The sequence below is a fragment of the Dendropsophus ebraccatus genome, chromosome 3, assembly GCF_027789765.1.
Source record: "Dendropsophus ebraccatus isolate aDenEbr1 chromosome 3, aDenEbr1.pat, whole genome shotgun sequence".
In the NCBI taxonomy this organism is placed as follows: domain Eukaryota; kingdom Metazoa; phylum Chordata; class Amphibia; order Anura; family Hylidae; genus Dendropsophus; species Dendropsophus ebraccatus.
The window spans coordinates 195,296,271-195,314,408 of NC_091456.1; the positions used below are offsets into that span (position 1 = coordinate 195,296,271).

Consider the following 18,138-nt stretch of genomic DNA (forward strand, 5'->3'; position numbering starts at 1 on the left):
ATACACAGGGTACAGTATGTGGCAGTATTATACACAGAGGGTTCTGGATGTGGCAGTATTATAAACAGAGGCTACATTATATGGCAGTATTATACACAGAGGGTGCAGTATGTGACAGTATTATACACAGAGGGTGCAGATTATGGCAGTATTATACACAGAGGGTACAGTATGTGGCAGTATTATATACAGAGGGTACAGTGTGTGGCAGTAATATACACAGAGGGTACAGTATGTGGCGGTATTATACACAGAGCGTACAGTATGTGGTGGTATTCTACACAGAGGGTACAAGGTGTGGCAGTTTATACACAGAGGGTACAGTTTGTGACAGTATTATACACAAAGGGTACAGTGTGTGACAGTATTATACACAGAGGGTACAGTATATGGTGGTATTACACACAGAGGGCACAGTATGTGGCAGTATTATACACAGAGGGTACAGTATGTGGCAGTTTTATACACAGAGGGTACAGTATCTGGCGGTATTATACACAGAGGGTACCGTATGTGGCAGTATTATACATAGAGCGTACAGTTTGTGGCAGTATTATACATAGAGCGTACAGTATGTGGAAATATTATACACCGAGGGTGCAGTATGTGGCATTACAGTATGTGGTGGTATTATACACAGAGGGTACAAGGTGTGGCAGTTTATACACAGAGGGTACAAGATGTGGCAGTATTTTACACAGAGGGTACAGTATGTGGCGGTATTATACACAGAGGGTACAGTTTGTGACAGTATTATACACAGAGGGTACAGTGTGTGACAGTATTATACACAGAGGGTACAAGGTGTGGCAGTATTATACACAGAGGGTACAGTATATTGCAGTATTATTCACAGAGGGTACAGTGTGTGGTAGTATTGTACAAAGAGGGTACCGTATGTGGCAGTATTATACACAGAGTGTACAGTATGTGGCAGTATTATACATAGAGCGTACAGTTTGTGGCAGTATTATACATAGAGCGTACAGTATGTGGAAATATTATACACCGAGGGTACAGTGTGTGGCAGTAATTAACACAGAGGGTACAGTATGTGGCAGTATTATACACAGAGGGTAGAGTGTGTGGCAGCATTATACACACAGGGTACAGTGTGTGGCAGTATTATACACAGAGGGTTCAGTATGTGGCAGTATTATACACAGAGGGTGCAGTGTGTGGCAGTATTATACACAGAGGGTACAGTGTGTGGCAGTATTATACACAGAGGGTATAGTATGTGGCAGTATTATACACAGAGGGTACAGTGTGTGGCAGTATTATACACAGAGGGTACAGTATGTGACAGTATTATACACAGGGGGTGCAGTATGTGGCAATATTATATACACAGAGGGTATAGTATGTGGCAGTATTATACACAGAGGGTACAGTGTGTGGCAGTATTATACACAGAGGGTGCAGTATGTGGCAGTATTATACAGAGGGTACACTATGTGGCAGTATTATACACAGAGGGTATAGTATGTGGCAGTATTATACACAGAGGGTACAGTGTGTGGCAGTATTATACACAGAGGGTGCAGTATGTGGCAGTATTATACACAGAGGGTACAGTGTGTGGCAGTACTATACACAGAGGGTACAGTATGTGACAGTATTATACACAGTGGGTACAGTATCTGGCGGTATTATACACAGAGGGTACAGTATATTGCAGTATTATACACAGAGGGTACAGTGCGTGGTAGTATTGTACACAGAGGGTACCGTATGTGGCAGTATTATACACAGAGTGTACAGTATGTGGCAGTATTATACATAGAGCGTACAGTTTGTGGCAGTATTATACATAGAGCGTACAGTATGTGGAAATATTATACACCGAGGGTGCAGTATGGGGCATTACAGTATGTGGTGGTATTATACACAGAGGGTACAGTGTGTGACAGTATTATACACAGAGGGTACAAGGTGTGGCAGTATTATACACAGAGGGTACAGTATCTGGCGGTATTATACACAGAGGGTACAGTGTGTGGCAGTATTATACACAGAGGGTACAGTATATGGCAGTATTATACACAGAGGGTACAGTGTGTGGCAGTATTATACACAGAGGGTACAGTGTGTGGCAGTATTATACACAGAGGGTATAGTATGTGGCAGTATTATACACAGAGGGTACAGTGTGTGGCAGTATTATACACAGAGGGTACAGTATGTGACAGTATTATACACAGGGGGTGCAGTATGTGGCAATATTATATACACAGAGGGTATAGTATGTGGCAGTATTATACACAGAGGGTACAGTGTGTGGCAGTATTATACACAGAGGGTGCAGTATGTGGCAGTATTATACAGAGGGTACACTATGTGGCAGTATTATACACAGAGGGTATAGTATGTGGCAGTATTATACACAGAGGGTACAGTGTGTGGCAGTATTATACACAGAGGGTGCAGTATGTGGCAGTATTATACACAGAGGGTACAGTGTGTGGCAGTACTATACACAGAGGGTACAGTATGTGACAGTATTATACACAGTGGGTACAGTATCTGGCGGTATTATACACAGAGGGTACAGTATATTGCAGTATTATACACAGAGGGTACAGTGCGTGGTAGTATTGTACACAGAGGGTACCGTATGTGGCAGTATTATACACAGAGTGTACAGTATGTGGCAGTATTATACATAGAGCGTACAGTTTGTGGCAGTATTATACATAGAGCGTACAGTATGTGGAAATATTATACACCGAGGGTGCAGTATGGGGCATTACAGTATGTGGTGGTATTATACACAGAGGGTACAGTGTGTGACAGTATTATACACAGAGGGTACAAGGTGTGGCAGTATTATACACAGAGGGTACAGTATCTGGCGGTATTATACACAGAGGGTACAGTGTGTGGCAGTATTATACACAGAGGGTACAGTATATGGCAGTATTATACACAGAGGGTACAGTGTGTGGCAGTATTATACACAGAGGGTACAGTGTGTGGCAGTAATTAACACAGAGGGTACAGTATGTGGCAGTATTATACACAGAGGGTACAGTGTGTGGCAGCATTATACACACAGGATACAGTGTGTGGCAGTATTTTACACAGAGGGTTCAGTATGTGGCAGTATTATACACAGAGGGTGCAGTGTGTGGCAGTATTATACACAGAGGGTATAGTATGTGGCAGTATTATACACATAGGGTACAGTATGTGGAATTATTATACACAGAGTGTACAGTGTGTGGCGGTATTATACACAGGGTACAGTGTGTGGCAGTACTATCCACAGAGGGTACAGTATGTGACAGTATTATACACAGGGGGTGCAGTATGTGGCAGTATTATATACACAGAGGGTACAGTGTGTGGCAGTATTATACACAGGGTACAGTATGTGGCAGTATTATACACAGAGGGTACAGTGTGTGGCAGTATTATACACAGAGGGTGCAGTATGTGGCAGTATTATACACAGAGGGTACAGTATGTGGCAGTATTATACACAGAGGGTGCAGTATGTGGCAGTATTATACACAGAGGGTACAGTATGTGGCAGTATTATACACAGAGGGTGCAGTATGTGGCAGTATTATACACAGGGTACAGTGTGTGGCAGTACTATACACAGAGGGTACAGTATGTGACAGTATTTTACACAGGGGGTGCAGTATGTGGCAGAATTATATACACAGAGAGTTTAGTATGTGGCAGTATTATACACAGAGGGTACAGTATGTGGCAGTATTATACACAGAGGGTACAGTATATTGCAGTATTATACGCAGAGGGTACAGTATGTGGCAGTATTATACACAGAGGGTATGTGGCAGTATTATACACAGGGTGTACAGTATGTGGCAGTATTATACACAGAGGGTACAGTATATTGCAGTATTATACGCAGAGGGTACAGTATGTGGCAGTATTATACACAGAGGGTATGTGGCAGTATTATACACAGAGTGTACAGTATGTGGCAGTATTATACACAGAGGTTACAGTATGTGGTAGTATTATGCACAGAGCGTACAGTGTGTGGCAGTATTCTACACAGAGGGTGCAGTATGTGGCAGTATTATACACAGAGGGTATGTGGCAGTATTATACACAGAGGGTACAGTATGTGGCAGTATTATACACAGAGGGTACAGTATATTGCAGTATTATACGCAGAGGGTACAGTATGTGGCAGTATTATACACAGAGGGTATGTGGCAGTATTATACACAGAGTGTACAGTATGTGGCAGTATTATACACAGAGGTTACAGTATGTGGTAGTATTATGCACAGAGCGTACAGTGTGTGGCAGTATTATACACAGAGGGTGCAGTATGTGGCAGTATATACACAGAGAGTACAGTATGTGGCAGTATTATACACAGAGGGTACAGTATGTGACAGTATTATACACAGAGGGTACAGTATATGGCAGTATTATACACAGAGGGTGCAGTATGTGGCAGTATTATACACAGACGGTATAGTATGTGGCAGTATTATACACAGAGGGTACAGTGTGTTGCAGTATTATACACAGAGGGTAAAGTATGTGGCAGTATTATACACAGGGGGTACAGTGTGTGGCAGTATTATACACAGAGGGTACAGTATGTGGCATTATTATACACAGAGGGTACAGTATGTGGCAGTATTATACACAGAGGGTACAGTATGTGGCGGTATTATACACAGAGGGTACAAGGTGTGGAAGTATTATACACAGAGGGTACAACATGTGGCAGTATTATACACAGAGGGTACAAGGTGTGGCAGTATTATACACAGAGGGTACAGTATGTGGCAGTATTATACACTGAGGGTACTGTGTGTGGCAGTATTATACACAGAGGGTACAGTATATGGCAGTATTATACACAGAGGATACAGTATATGGCAGTATTATACACAGAGGGTACAAGGTGTGTCATTATTATACACAGAGGGTACAGAATGTGGCAGTATTATACACAGAGGGTGCAGAGTATGGCAGTATTATACACAGAGGGTACAGTATGTGGCAGTATTATACACAGCGGGTACAGTATATGGCAGTATTATACACAGAGGGTGCAGTATGTGGCAGTATTATACACAGAGGGTATGTGGCAGTATTATACACAGAGGGTACAGTATGTGGCAGTATTATACACAGCGGGTACAGTATATGGCAGTATTATACACAGAGGGTACAGTATATGGCAGTATTATACACAGAGGATACAGTATATGGCAGTATTATACACAGAGGGTACAGTGTGTGGCAGTATTATACACACAGGGTACAGTATGTGGCAGTAATATACACAGAGGGTACAGTGTGTGGCAGTATTATACACAGAGGTTACAGTATGTGGCGGTATTATATTATACACAGAGGGTGCAGTATGTGGCAGTATTAAATACACAGAGAGTACAGTATCTGGCAGTATTATACACAGAGGGTACAGTATGTGGCAGTATTATACACAGAGGGTACAGTATGTGGCAGTATTATACACAGCGGGTACAGTATATGGCAGTATTATACACAGAGGGTGCAGTATGTGGCAGTATTATACACAGAGGGTATGTGGCAGTATTATACACAGAGGGTACAGTATGTGGCAGTATTATACACAGCGGGTACAGTATATGGCAGTATTATACACAGAGGGTACAGTATATGGCAGTATTATACACAGAGGATACAGTATATGGCAGTATTATACACAGAGGGTACAGTGTGTGGCAGTATTATACACAGAGGGTACAGTATGTGGCAGTATTATACACACAGGGTACAGTATGTGGCAGTAATATACACAGAGGGTACAGTGTGTGGCAGTATTATACACAGAGGTTACAGTATGTGGCGGTATTATATTATACACAGAGGGTGCAGTATGTGGCAGTATTAAATACACAGAGAGTACAGTATCTGGCAGTATTATACACAGAGGGTACAGTATGTGGCAGTATTATACACAGAGGGTACAGTATGTGGCAGTATTATACACAGAGGGTGCAGTATGTGGCAGTATTATATACACAGAGAGTACAGTATGTGGCAGTATTATACACACAGGGTACAGTATGTGGCGGTATTATACACAGAGGGTACAGTGTGTGGCAGTATTATACACAGTGTACAGTATGTGGCAGTATTATACACATAGGGTACAGTGTGTGGCAGTATTATACACACAGGGTACAGTGTGTGGCGGTATTGGCCTTGCTAGGCAACGCCCCCTGGGCACTGGAACCTCAGTAGTAACAGGCTTATATCTGAGCACTGGAAGCGACTATTGAAATCAACCAACCAAACACAGTAATGACTAAACTCAAGGGGGGAGATTTATTAAAGCGTTTAAAATTTAGACTGGTGCAAACTGGCCACAGCAACCAATCACAGCTCAGCTTCCAGCTCTGGTGCAGGAAAGAGGAGCTGTGATTGGTTGCTGTGGGCAGTTTGCACCAGTCTAAATTTTACACCCTTTGATAAATCTCCCCCAAGGAGATCAGTGAAAAGTTCAAATGAAGTACTCAATCAAGAGTCGGCACTGATGCCCCCAAAAATGTAAATATGCAAAACAAGAGTCCGCGGAGCCTCGGTTGTGAGTCTCAAAACACAGGACAGCCATATATCCCTAGCCTGTTGCCACGGGGTGTCTCCATGATGGGGAGAGCACCACACCACCCTGATACGTAGCCCCTTAAGTCCCACTTGGTTGCGAGTATTGGAACAACAGGGTGGCCCCTTTTGTGTCAAAGTCTAACTCGATTTGTGAGTATTTCGACATGACAAGGGCTTGCCAAGGTGTTTTGAGACTCACAACCGAGGCTCCACAGACTCTTTTTTTGCATATTTAAATTTTTGGGGGCATCAGTGGAGACTCTTGATTGAGGACGTCATTGGAATTTTTTTCGCTGTTCTCCTTGAGTTCAGTGATTACTGTGTTTTGTTGGTTTATTTGTCATTGCCCCAACTAGCCAGAATCCTGATCCACACTGACGAGGGGCAAATACCCTGAAACAGCTGTCTGTGGATGGATGCTGCCTTGGCAAGCCCTTGTCATGTCACATTACTCGCACCTTGAGTTAGACTTTGACACAAAAGGGGCCACCCTGGTGTTTCCCTATTTGGGCTCATGCACACTGAGCAAAAGAGGCAGATTTTTGAGCGGATTCTGCCCGAACTTCTGCCCATTTAAATTGAGCAATGCATTTTTTTTTTTATTGTTTTCAATGGGCTATTCACAGAGTGGAATTTCCGCCCGTAATTTTCCGTCCCGGACCCGCTTTCCGCCCATAGAAGTGACATGTTACTTCTTGAGGAATTGAAGCAGAATTCAAGCAGAATGCAAGCGGAATTTAAGCCCCAACAAGAGTATACATAGTGAGGTCCTCAGGTAGCTAGTTTTGATATGAGAACAATAAGCTAATTCTGATGAGTAAAACAATATAATATGAAGCGATAAAATATTAGCCTATTTAGGCTTAAATTTATTGTAAATATCAAGGTATGCTTATCATATGCAATTAAAAGTATTACTATCATATGCAAAGTATATCATATTGATGAATGAATGAGACTGATTCACCTATAAGAGACTAATATACGAACTTTCTATTTTCTATTCCCTATTTTATGTACATCTATTTAAATTTTTTCATATTACTCATTTTTTATTTTCTTCATATTTTTTCATTTTGGTACTTTTTATAGTGAACTATTTTTTATTTTTTTTATAAGAGATCTGTAAAGCATATATTATTTTACTGTATAATGTTCTATTGCAGTTGACCTATAATACTTTTAATTGCATATGATAAGCATACCTTGATATTTACAATAAATTTAAGCCTAAATAGGCTAATATTTCATCGCTACATAATATATTGTTTTACTCATCAGAATTAGTTTATTGTTCTCTTATCAAAATTAGCTACCTGAGGACCTCACTATATATACTCTTGTTTGTTCTCCTATCCATCTCCCTCTGGTATAAGGTTATGTTCACACTGCGTATATGTTTCCGCGGCCGGACATATACGCGTTAAACTCCGGCCGGGGATTTACGCTACTTGCGGCCGGCTACATACAAAGCGCGAACTTACGCCCGAAGTCTACTTATGCTTCCCGAGCGCCCTACGTAGCGATCTGACAGCGGTCTTTTACTTGGAAAGCTTCGGCTAGCCCCGGACACCCCACAGAACCTTTTGGATCGGCACAAAAAGCAAAAATGAAGAAATCACCACTACGTACGGGACCGCATGTTACGCTACGGGCGTAAGTTACAGCATTTTCATCCTCAAACAACGGTCTAGCTCATTTTTTACGGCGGCGCATACGATCCTGGCGTAAGTTCGTACGTAGTGTGAACTGTGCAGCCGTAGATCGTATACTTTCAATTGTACGCAAACTACGTAAATCTCTGGCCGCTTATTCATGGAACGCGCTACGTCCGGAGACTTACGTAGTGTAAACATGCAACCTCGGTACTATAGGTTGCAGTCGATCTGGTACCACTCTCCATATTTCCTGGAATTTAAGCCCCCATTGACTTGTATAGGATTCCTCCAACAGAATCCCCAAAGATTCCTCTTCAATTCCTCACCTAATTCCTCGCCTTTTCCTCAGTGTGCACAGGGCCGTATTTACCACTAGGCACCTGTGGTCCGGTGCCTAGGGCACAGGGGCGTAGCTAATGTCTCCTGGGCCCTGGTGCGAGAGGCCAACTTGGGCCCCCCCCCTCCTTTCACGACCCCCCCCCCCTCCTTTCACGACCAAGTGATGCTATTGTTGTGTGTGTGTGTATATATATATATATATATATATATATATATATATATATATACACAGTGGTGCCTTGGATTATGAGCATAATTCGTTCCAGGACCGTGCTTGTAATCCAAATCCACTCTTAAACCAAAGCAAATTTTCCTATAAGAAATCATGTAAATGCAGACAATTGGTTCCACACCCCAAATATATTTATTATTCTGTACTGTACAGTAATGGAGAGGATGGGAAACACAAGGGCTGACAGAGACTGCAGGGAGCATGAAGGAATGAGCAGGGAGATGTGGGCACATACATGCAGCGCCACCTGTCCGGGGAGAGAGGGGTTACAGCTATGGAGAGATTACCCCCCCCCCACAGTCCTGTCCCCTGATGTAAGCCCCAGCCTGAAGGGGATCTGCTATGATTTGGAAGGTGTTTAGAGTACAGTGCTGTAGACCCCGCTATGCAGGCCATGCCCCTTCTCCACTCGCGCTCCCACCCAATACAGGAAGTTCTTAAACCAAAGCAATGCTCTTAAACCAAGTCACAATTTTGAAAAACTGTGAGCTCTTAAACCAAAACGCTCTTAAACGAAGTTACTCTTAAACCAAGGTACCACTGTATATATATATATATATATATATATATATATATATATATATACACACACACACACCAAGACAGATATTACCTATTACCGCCATACTGTTACCGACCAAATCCTGTATACTGAGACCAATATTACCAGTAATACCAGTATATAGGGAGGAAACATTACCGCCACACCACAACCACTACCATCACCACCATATTGTTACTGACCAAATCCAGTATACTAAATCACCTCATCCAGTCATATAGAGGTGGCCCCAGCTCTACACAGGCTCTATACACCATATACATTACTGTGCAGTTATATCAGGTGACTCACAGGAGACGTCTTTTCTGATCGGAGTTCTTTCCTTTTCATCATCTTCTCCATCCGTCCTAGGCCGTTATGAGAACTTCTCCGAGCCACAAATCCACAGAATCTGCCAGACAGACATATTAGGCTCCTCACTCTGACACCATCTCCATCTCTCTACACACTGCACATCTGTACTGTCCCCTTTACACCCTCATTTAGTGGGTAGCCCTGACTCTATGTGACCTCCTAATAATATATGCCCCCCTCTGTGTATTCCCTCTCCCCCTATGTTGCCCCCCCAAATAGATGGCCCCCTCTACCCCCTCCCTTATAGATGGCCCCCTCTACCCCCTCCCTTATAGATGGCCCCCTCTACCCCCTCCCTTATAGATGGCCCCCTCTCTCCTCACCCTCCCTTATGGATGGTCCCCTCTCCCCCCACCCTCCCTTATGAATGGCCCCCTCTCCCCCCACCCTCCCTTATAGATGGTCCCCTTCCCCCCCCCATAGATGGTCCCCTTCCCCCCCCCCCTTATAGATGGTCCCCTTCCCCCCCCCTCCCTTATAGATGGTCCCCTTTCCCCCCCTCCCTTATAGATGGTCCCCTTTCCCCCCCTCCCTTATAGATGGTCCCCTTTCCCCCCCTCCCTTATAGATGGTCCCCTTTCCCCCCCTCCCTTATAGATGGTCCCCTTTCCCCCCCTCCCTTATAGATGGTCCCCTTTCCCCCCCTCCCTTATAGATGGTCCCCTTTCCCCCCCTCCCTTATAGATGGTCCCCTTTCCCCCCCTTTATAGATGGTCCCCTTCCTTCCTCCCTTTATAGATGGTCCCCTTTCTCCCTCCCTTATAGATGGTCCCCTTTCCCCCCCACCCTCATAGATGCCCCCCTCCTTTCCCCCCACCCTCATAGATGGCCCCTCTTTCCCCCCCCACCCTCATAGATGGCCCCCTCCTTTCCCCCCACCCTCATAGATGGCCCCCCTCTTTCCCCCCACCCTCATAAATGCCCCCCTCCTTCCCCCCCACCCTCATAGATGCCCCCCTCCTTCCCCCCCACCCTCATAGATGCCCCCCTCCTTTCCCCCCCCCTCATAGATGCCCCCCTCCTTTCCCCCCACCCTCATAGATGGCCCCCTCCTTTCCCCCCACCCTCATAGATGGCCCCCTCCTTTCCCCCCACCCTCATAGATGGCCCCCTCCTTTCCCCCCACCCTCATAGATGGCCCCCTCCTTTCCCCCCACCCTCATAGATGGCCCCCTCCTTTCCCCCCACCCTCATAGATGCCCCCCTCCTTTCCCCCCACCCTCATAGATGGCCCCCTCCTTTCCCCCCACCCTCATAGATGGCCCCCTCCTTTCCCCCCACCCTCATAGATGGCCCCCTCCTTTCCCCCCACCCTCATAGATGGCCCCCTCCTTTCCCCCCACCCTCATAGATGGCCCCCTCCTTTCCCCCCACCCTCATAGATGGCCCCCTCCTTTCCCCCCACCCTCATAGATGGCCCCCTCTTTCCCCCCACCCTCATAGATGGCCCCCTCTTTCCCCCCACCCTCATAGATGCCCCCCTCCTTTCCCCCCACCCGTACAGGCTGATAAAAAAACAAAACTTAACTCACCTGACATCGCGCTCCCACGTTGATCCTCACTCCTTCGCCTTCGGTCTGTCCCCGGCTGCTGCGCGGCTGCCGGGGGTGTCGCGTCTTATCCCCGGCAGCGCGCGCATCCCAGAACTCCCTGCGCGCCGGAAACCGGAAACAGGGCCCAAGGCGCGCAGGGAGTTCTGGGATGCGCGCGCTGCCGGGGATAAGACGCGACACCCCCGGCAGCCGCGCAGAAGCCGTGGGAAAGACGGAGCCAGTCTCTTGTGACCGCAAGCAAAACAATGCTTGCGGTCACAAGAGTGATTGATCGGGGGGCCCCGCGGGCCCCCCTTGTGGCGGGCCCGGTCGCGGCGGCGACCCCCGCGACCACGGTGGCTACGCCACTGCTAGGGCAGCACCTTACAGGGGGGCAGCACCAGGGAGCAGGGGGGCAGAAAAAAAACTATTTTTTTTATTTTTTTAGTTTCCCTCCTCCGGTTCAGACCTGCCAGTAAATCTGGTGTCTTTTCCAGGGGGGTGGGGGGTATGGTGGTATTGGTCAGGTCTGGTATCACCAATAGGTGCGTGTAGATGGGGCGTCTAGAAGGGTTAGTGCCTAGGGCAGCAGCAGCTGTTAATACAGCCCTGAGTGTGCACATACCCTTTGGCAGAATCTGCTAGAGGAATCCTATAGAAATCAATGAGGCTTGGGGCGTGGCCTGCACTCGAGGAGACCAGACGTGTTCTGCTTGAGCTCCGGCCTTCCAGGACATTACCGGCGACTACACAGCGCAGTTTCTTTCTATTTTTGGTTTGGAGATCCCTGAAGGACCCCTCTACCCATCCAGATGTCTTCCACATCAAGAAAAGCTTCGGCGGCAGCTCGGAGAAAGGCACAATCTTCTCTTCCGACGGCGGGGAAAAAACAAGATGGCGCTGTCCCTATGACGGATTACTGGCGGGAGGCTCTGTATACCGAGGTATTTAAGACATTGCGATCTCCTTCCCCTCCCGAACCCCCAGCTTACAACCGAAAGACTGTGGAGAAAGATAACACTCCATCCCACGCGGCCAAACGGAGATCCCGAAAGAATAGGAATGCACATCCGAATCTCCATAGTAAAGATGTCGGGGCCTCCGATAAACTACATAGCCAATTACGCCCGCCGGCAGGGCCTCCGCAGTCCGCTTTTCCTCCAACAACCGGAGAATCCCCGAATTCTTGCTCATCTTCCACTGCGGACCTTTCCTTATTGTTCTCAGAAGACAGGAGTATTCCAGAGATTCTGGACTCTGATTTACCATCCGCGACAACACTCTCATCTACGGTTCCGGAGCCTCCTGCACCGCGGAGTGCCAATGAGACTGGGATTCTTTCCCCGATGGCTCCTGAATTCCACCATATGCTCCCCCCGGACACTATAGCGACTGTTACTGACTCTCCTCTTTCACCGGTTGCTTTTTCAACGTCCCCTGACTTGTGCCCTTGTCCCTCCCTACCACCACATTTAGCGGCATACGTTCCAACTTCCTTGATTTTACTTGAGGTGAAGAAGGACACTGATAGGCAATTTGACTGTATGCCTCCATTACCTGTCCCCCTGCTCAAGGATTGGCTTATTTCGTTCAGAGACTCCTTATTAATGGGAATGGACCGGTTCTTTTCTTCCCTGTCTTCCCCGGTGAGAGCGGTGGAGGACAGGGCTCTGCTGGCCGAACTCAAATTGAGCGAAACTATCGAAGCTCATAACGCTTTGTCGGAAGCGTGCAGAAGGTTGGAGGAGGAAACTCACCTATTGAGAGCCAAAATTATAAGACAAGATGATTTTAACAGAAGGAATAATCTTAAATATCCGCAATATTCCAGAATCGGTTGCCCCATCGGAGCTGCCTGCCTTCATTCAATCTCTAATCAAACGTTCCCTACCTAACATACCTAATCGTGAAACAATTGTGGATTGGGTGAGGAGAATTCCCAAACCCCAACATCTTCCTGCCTCATCTCCCAGAGACACCATTGTGCGACTCCACTTTCTGCATGTAAAGTCTGCACTTTTGCAAACATCGAGAGAGGGTACAAAGCTGCCTGAGCAATATCGGGACATTGAAGTGTATACGGACCTCCCCCCGGAGACTTTACGAGCACGCGGATCTTATGCTACTCTTACTAGGACTCTTCGAACCAAAAACATTAAATATAAGTGGACTAACTCTGCTCAACTGATGATCGATTACGGGAACTCCAAACACCATGTCACCACAGTAGAGGATGGACAGAGACTACTCAATACCTGGAACCTGGACTGATTTTTCACCTGCTCGGACATTCTCTGGTCCCTTGTTAGGCTGGACTATATACCCCTCATGCTATTCTTTGCCATGGATGCCCCTTGATCGTCCCGCCACATATTTATGAAGCTTTTATTTGCCATTTTTCAGAGCTGTTTGTTTTCTCTAGCCTGCGCTTTGCATCCCAGTGATCCCAGTGTTCTCTTGCATTAGCTAGCGTACTGCTTAGTGTAATCTTCTTTCTCTCGCTACATCAGTCAGCTATATCCTCAGCTTAGGCTAGGTTCACACTGCGTTTTCAGCATCCGTTTAACGGATCCGTTTTTTTTAACGTCCAGAAAAGTAGGGTCAGCAACGTTTTTTGGTTCGTTTTGGTCCGCCAAAAAAAACGGATCCATTTTTTTTTATAATGGAAGTCAATGGAAAAACGGATGCACACAAATGAATCCGTTTTTTGCAATCCGTTTTTCATGCGTTTTTTGCAAAAAACGGATGCGTTAAACGGATGCTGAAAACGCAGTGTGAACCTAGCCTTATCTCTACGCACTGTGATGTATATCTACAGCTATATAAGTATCTTTGTCGCGTAGCCATGTTTTTCCAGTTTGTTACAAGTTAGCGTTTTTTTTATGCTACAGTACTTGCCTCTTGCCTGTTTTACCAGCGTAGTGTATGCTAATTATGTGTTACTATATGCTTATGTCAGCGTTTGTAAAATTGTTGAAAAAACTTGCTAATAAAAATTATTGAAACAGAAATCAATGAGGCTTGAATTCTGCTTAAAATTCTGCTTGAATTCCACTTGCATTCCGCTTAAATTCCGCTCGAATTTTGCTCAAATTCCGCTTCTATTCTGCTTCTATTCTGCTCCTATTCTGCCAGAGCAGAATAGGGGTATGTGCACACTGAGGAAAAGGCGAGGAATACGTTGAGAAATTGAAGAGGAAATTCAGCTTGAAATTCCTCCCGTAAAATATGTACAGAGCAAAGTCCCATTGTGTTCAATGGGTTTTCTGCTCTGTTGTTCACACTGCAGAATTTCAGAGCAGAATTTTCTGCTGTAGATCTGCTAGAGGAATCCTATAGAAGTCAATGGGGGGCTTAAATTCAGCTTGAATTCTGCCTGAAAACTTTCTGCTTCAATTCCTCGAGAATTGCTCAGTGTGCATATACCCTTAAGGGGCAATGTGTCAGGTTGGTGTGATGCTCTCCCCCATGGAGGTTCCCCGTGGCAACAGGCTAGGGATATATGGCTGTCCCGTGTTTTGAGACTCGCAACCGAGACTCCACAGACTCTTGTTTTGCATATGACTATAGAAATCAGCCTGAGATGATCGGCTTTGGAGCGATCTCTGATGATTATCGTCTGGTGTCGGCTGCAGATAGTAACCAGCACCCACCGGGCACGGTGCAGGATCGGCTCCTGAGCACCATAGATTTACATTAGAGCCTGTACCATGCAGAGATACACAGATTGCAGCAGGGAGAGAAGCACAAAGCCAGGCGCTTCTCTCTGATATATCTAGAGACTGGGGGGGTCAGGCCCAGACCAGTCCGGACTTTTACCATCTGTAACATGTCATACATTCTTATAATGTCCGGGACACTGTAATGTTATATTACACCAAAATAATAATAATAATAAGATGTGTTTCTTCTTGGCAGATGAGTGTACCCGGAGATCAGAGGGACATCAGATATCTCCAGATATTACAGCAGATGGTCAGATCACACAAGATACATATGAAGAACAGTCCATTGTTAGACATAAGAGAACTCGTACAGGGAAGAAGAAATTTTCATGTTCAGAATGTGAGAAATGTTTTATATGCAAATCAAAGCTTGTTGAACATATGAGAACTCACACAGGGGAGCGGCCATTTTCATGTTCAGAGTGTAAGAAATGTTTTAAATGCAAATCAGCGCTTGTTGAACATATGAGAACTCACACAGGGGACAAGCCATTTTCATGTTCAGAGTGTGATAAATGTTTTAACTGCAAAGCAAAGCTTGTTATACATTTGAGAAATCACACAGGGGAAGAGCCATTTTTATGTTCAGAGTGTGAGAAATGTTTTAAACACAAAACAGCGCTTGTTGAACATATAAGAATTCATACGGGGGAGAAGCCATTTTCATGTTCAGAGTGTGAGAAATGTTTTAAACGCAAATCAGAACTTTTTGAACATTTGAGAACTCATACAGGGGAGAAGCCATTTTCATGTTCAGAATGTGAGAAATGTTTTAAAACGAAATCAGAGCTTGTTATACATATCAGAACTCATACAGGGGAGAAGCCATATTCATGTTCAGAGTGTGAGAAATGTTTTACATGCAAATCAAAGCTGGTTACACATATGAGAACTCACACAGGGGAGAAGCCATTTTCATGTTCAGAATGTGAGAAATGTTTTAAATACAAATCAGAGCTTGTTATACATATGAGAACTCACACAGGGGAAAAGCCATTTTCATGTTCAGAGTGTGAGAAATGTTTTAAATGCAAATCAAAGCTGGTTACACATATGAGAACTCACACAGGGGAGAAGCCATTTTCATGTTCAGAGTGTGAGAAATTCTTTAAAGACAAATCAAAGCTTGCTATACATCAGAGAAATCACACAGGAGAGAAGCCATTCACATGTCTAGAATGTGGGGAAAATTTTACTCAGAAATGCGCTCTTGTCAGACATCAAAGAACTCACACAGGGGAGAAGCCATTTTCATGTTCCGAATGTGGCCAAGGTTTTGCAGTGAAAAAATCTCTGAATGAACATCAGAGAATTCACACAGGAGAGAAGCCGTTTTCATGTTCAGAGTGTGGGAATTGTTTTACTCGGAAATCATCCCTTGTTAAACATGAAAGAATACATACAGGAGAGAAGCCATTTTCTTGTTCAGAATGTGGGAAATGTTTTTCTCGAAAATATATCCTTACGCTACATGAAAGAACTCACACAGGGGAGAAGCCATATTCATGTTCAGAATGTGGAAAATGTTTTACTGTAAAATCATCTTTACTTAAACATGAGAAAAGTCACACAGGGGTGCGGAGTTGAGAGTCCATTTTGTCTGTGTTCCTCCTTTTATACTTTCTCCATGGAATGTGTACATGCTTGGTGTAATGCTCTGCAGATAGCTGCAGGGGAGGAGGCCCCCGCTCTGTCACCATGTGTTATGGAGCTTGTTCTTTTATACTTATGTTACTGAAATAGCTTAGCTGCAAGTTCTGGGAGTTTTGCCGATAGATAACGGCCAGGACGGCTAGAGACGGACACCACCACTGCTCCAGGTCTTGGGATATGTAACACATCTGGTTCCGCTCCTGACTTGTAATCTTCATGATAAGATATAAAAGAAGGGACGTTCCTATAATAAACAGAAGCAGCTTGAGCACGGACTTGGCCTCATGTGTCTGGTTGATACTCGCGCACAGACTGCAGCTGTCACCCAACTTTTACAATCAGACAGCCCCCAGGTATAGCTGAGAGACTTTCATTTAAGGTCTCACCCTAACAGTATCTGGAGCCTGAACGTGGGACGTGGCCTCTACACCTCAACCCAATGCTGCCCCCCCGGAGCACGAAGGCGACCCGAGAAGGAGCGCACAGACCTCGTGTGATAACAGTGCTGGCACGGTAGCTTCAGCTTCTTACACTGCTCGGTGCCTTCCGCTTGGGTTTCCTCTGGGTCTGGTGAGGCGCATGTTATAGACTGAGTAAGAGCGCATGCCACGCCATTTGTTTAGGAAGAACCCTGCAATATAATTATACCTGGGCCAGCTGATCGTATGAGGGACTCCTTCTCCTACCGGGAGAACTCTGCACCGTCCTTATAGTATTTGTTATTCTCCCTCTGGATCTGTTATAGAGTTTATCAGAACCAGGAGGGGGGCAGGGGTGTCTGGAGTATCCTTGATCCCTAGAGGAAGGTCCTAACAGCACTGACCCCCGGAGTGGTAGAGGACGCTAGAGGACTACTACGACGGGAGGAGAAATAGAGGAGCCGGGTGGAGATGGGTAAGGTGCAGAGGAGACGGGGAAGGGAAGTAAGGAAGTCATTGGGATGGACCTCCAAACAGATGGGATGTCAGCGTGTAGGAGAGGATAAGGTTACAGGGTGTAGAAAGATGTTGGAAACTCTGGGAATGTCAGGAGAAGATGCCCCCAACCCCCAAACCTGGGATCGGGTTAGAGTCCAGCAAGGGGGAGTTATAGAGGACAATGGATGGGAGAGCATGGCCTCAGCCTGGGAACTTGTAGCCAAACAGATGGAGAGAGAAGGTGATTGGGAATATAACCCTAAAGATAGAAGATGGATACAGGGAAAAGCAGATGGCACCTTCCAAATGTTAAAGGAGAAATCCGTCGAAAATTTTTAATCAAAGTATTGTATTACCCCCCAAAAGTTATACAAATCCTCAATATACAGTTATTAGGGAAATGCTTATAAAGAGCTTTCTTCCCTGCACTTATTACTGCATCAAGGCTTCACTTCCTGGATAACACGGTGATGTCACTTCCTGGGTAACATGGTGATGTCACTTCCTGGATATTATGGTGATGTCACTTCCTGGATAACATGGTGATGTCACTTCCTGGATAACATGGT

General features: G+C 45.4%; 3 protein-coding genes across 3 annotated transcripts in view; 2 read left to right on the forward strand and 1 right to left on the reverse strand.

The window, feature by feature from the left end:
* Positions 1–18,138, reverse strand: part of LOC138786760 (zinc finger protein 84-like) — a 790,489-nt gene that overhangs the window by 191,129 nt on the left and 581,222 nt on the right. The window lies entirely within an intron of this gene.
* LOC138786801 (oocyte zinc finger protein XlCOF22-like) overlaps positions 1–18,138 on the forward strand; it is a 348,549-nt gene that overhangs the window by 123,180 nt on the left and 207,231 nt on the right. The gene's annotated exons all lie outside the window — the stretch shown is intronic.
* LOC138787617 (zinc finger protein 850-like) overlaps positions 1–18,138 on the forward strand; it is a 105,453-nt gene that overhangs the window by 63,606 nt on the left and 23,709 nt on the right. Inside the window, exon 2 of the mRNA XM_069964959.1 lies at positions 15,193–16,574. Within this exon, the coding sequence (XP_069821060.1) occupies positions 15,193–16,574 (1,382 nt within the window). The remainder of the gene's footprint in view (positions 1–15,192; positions 16,575–18,138) is intronic.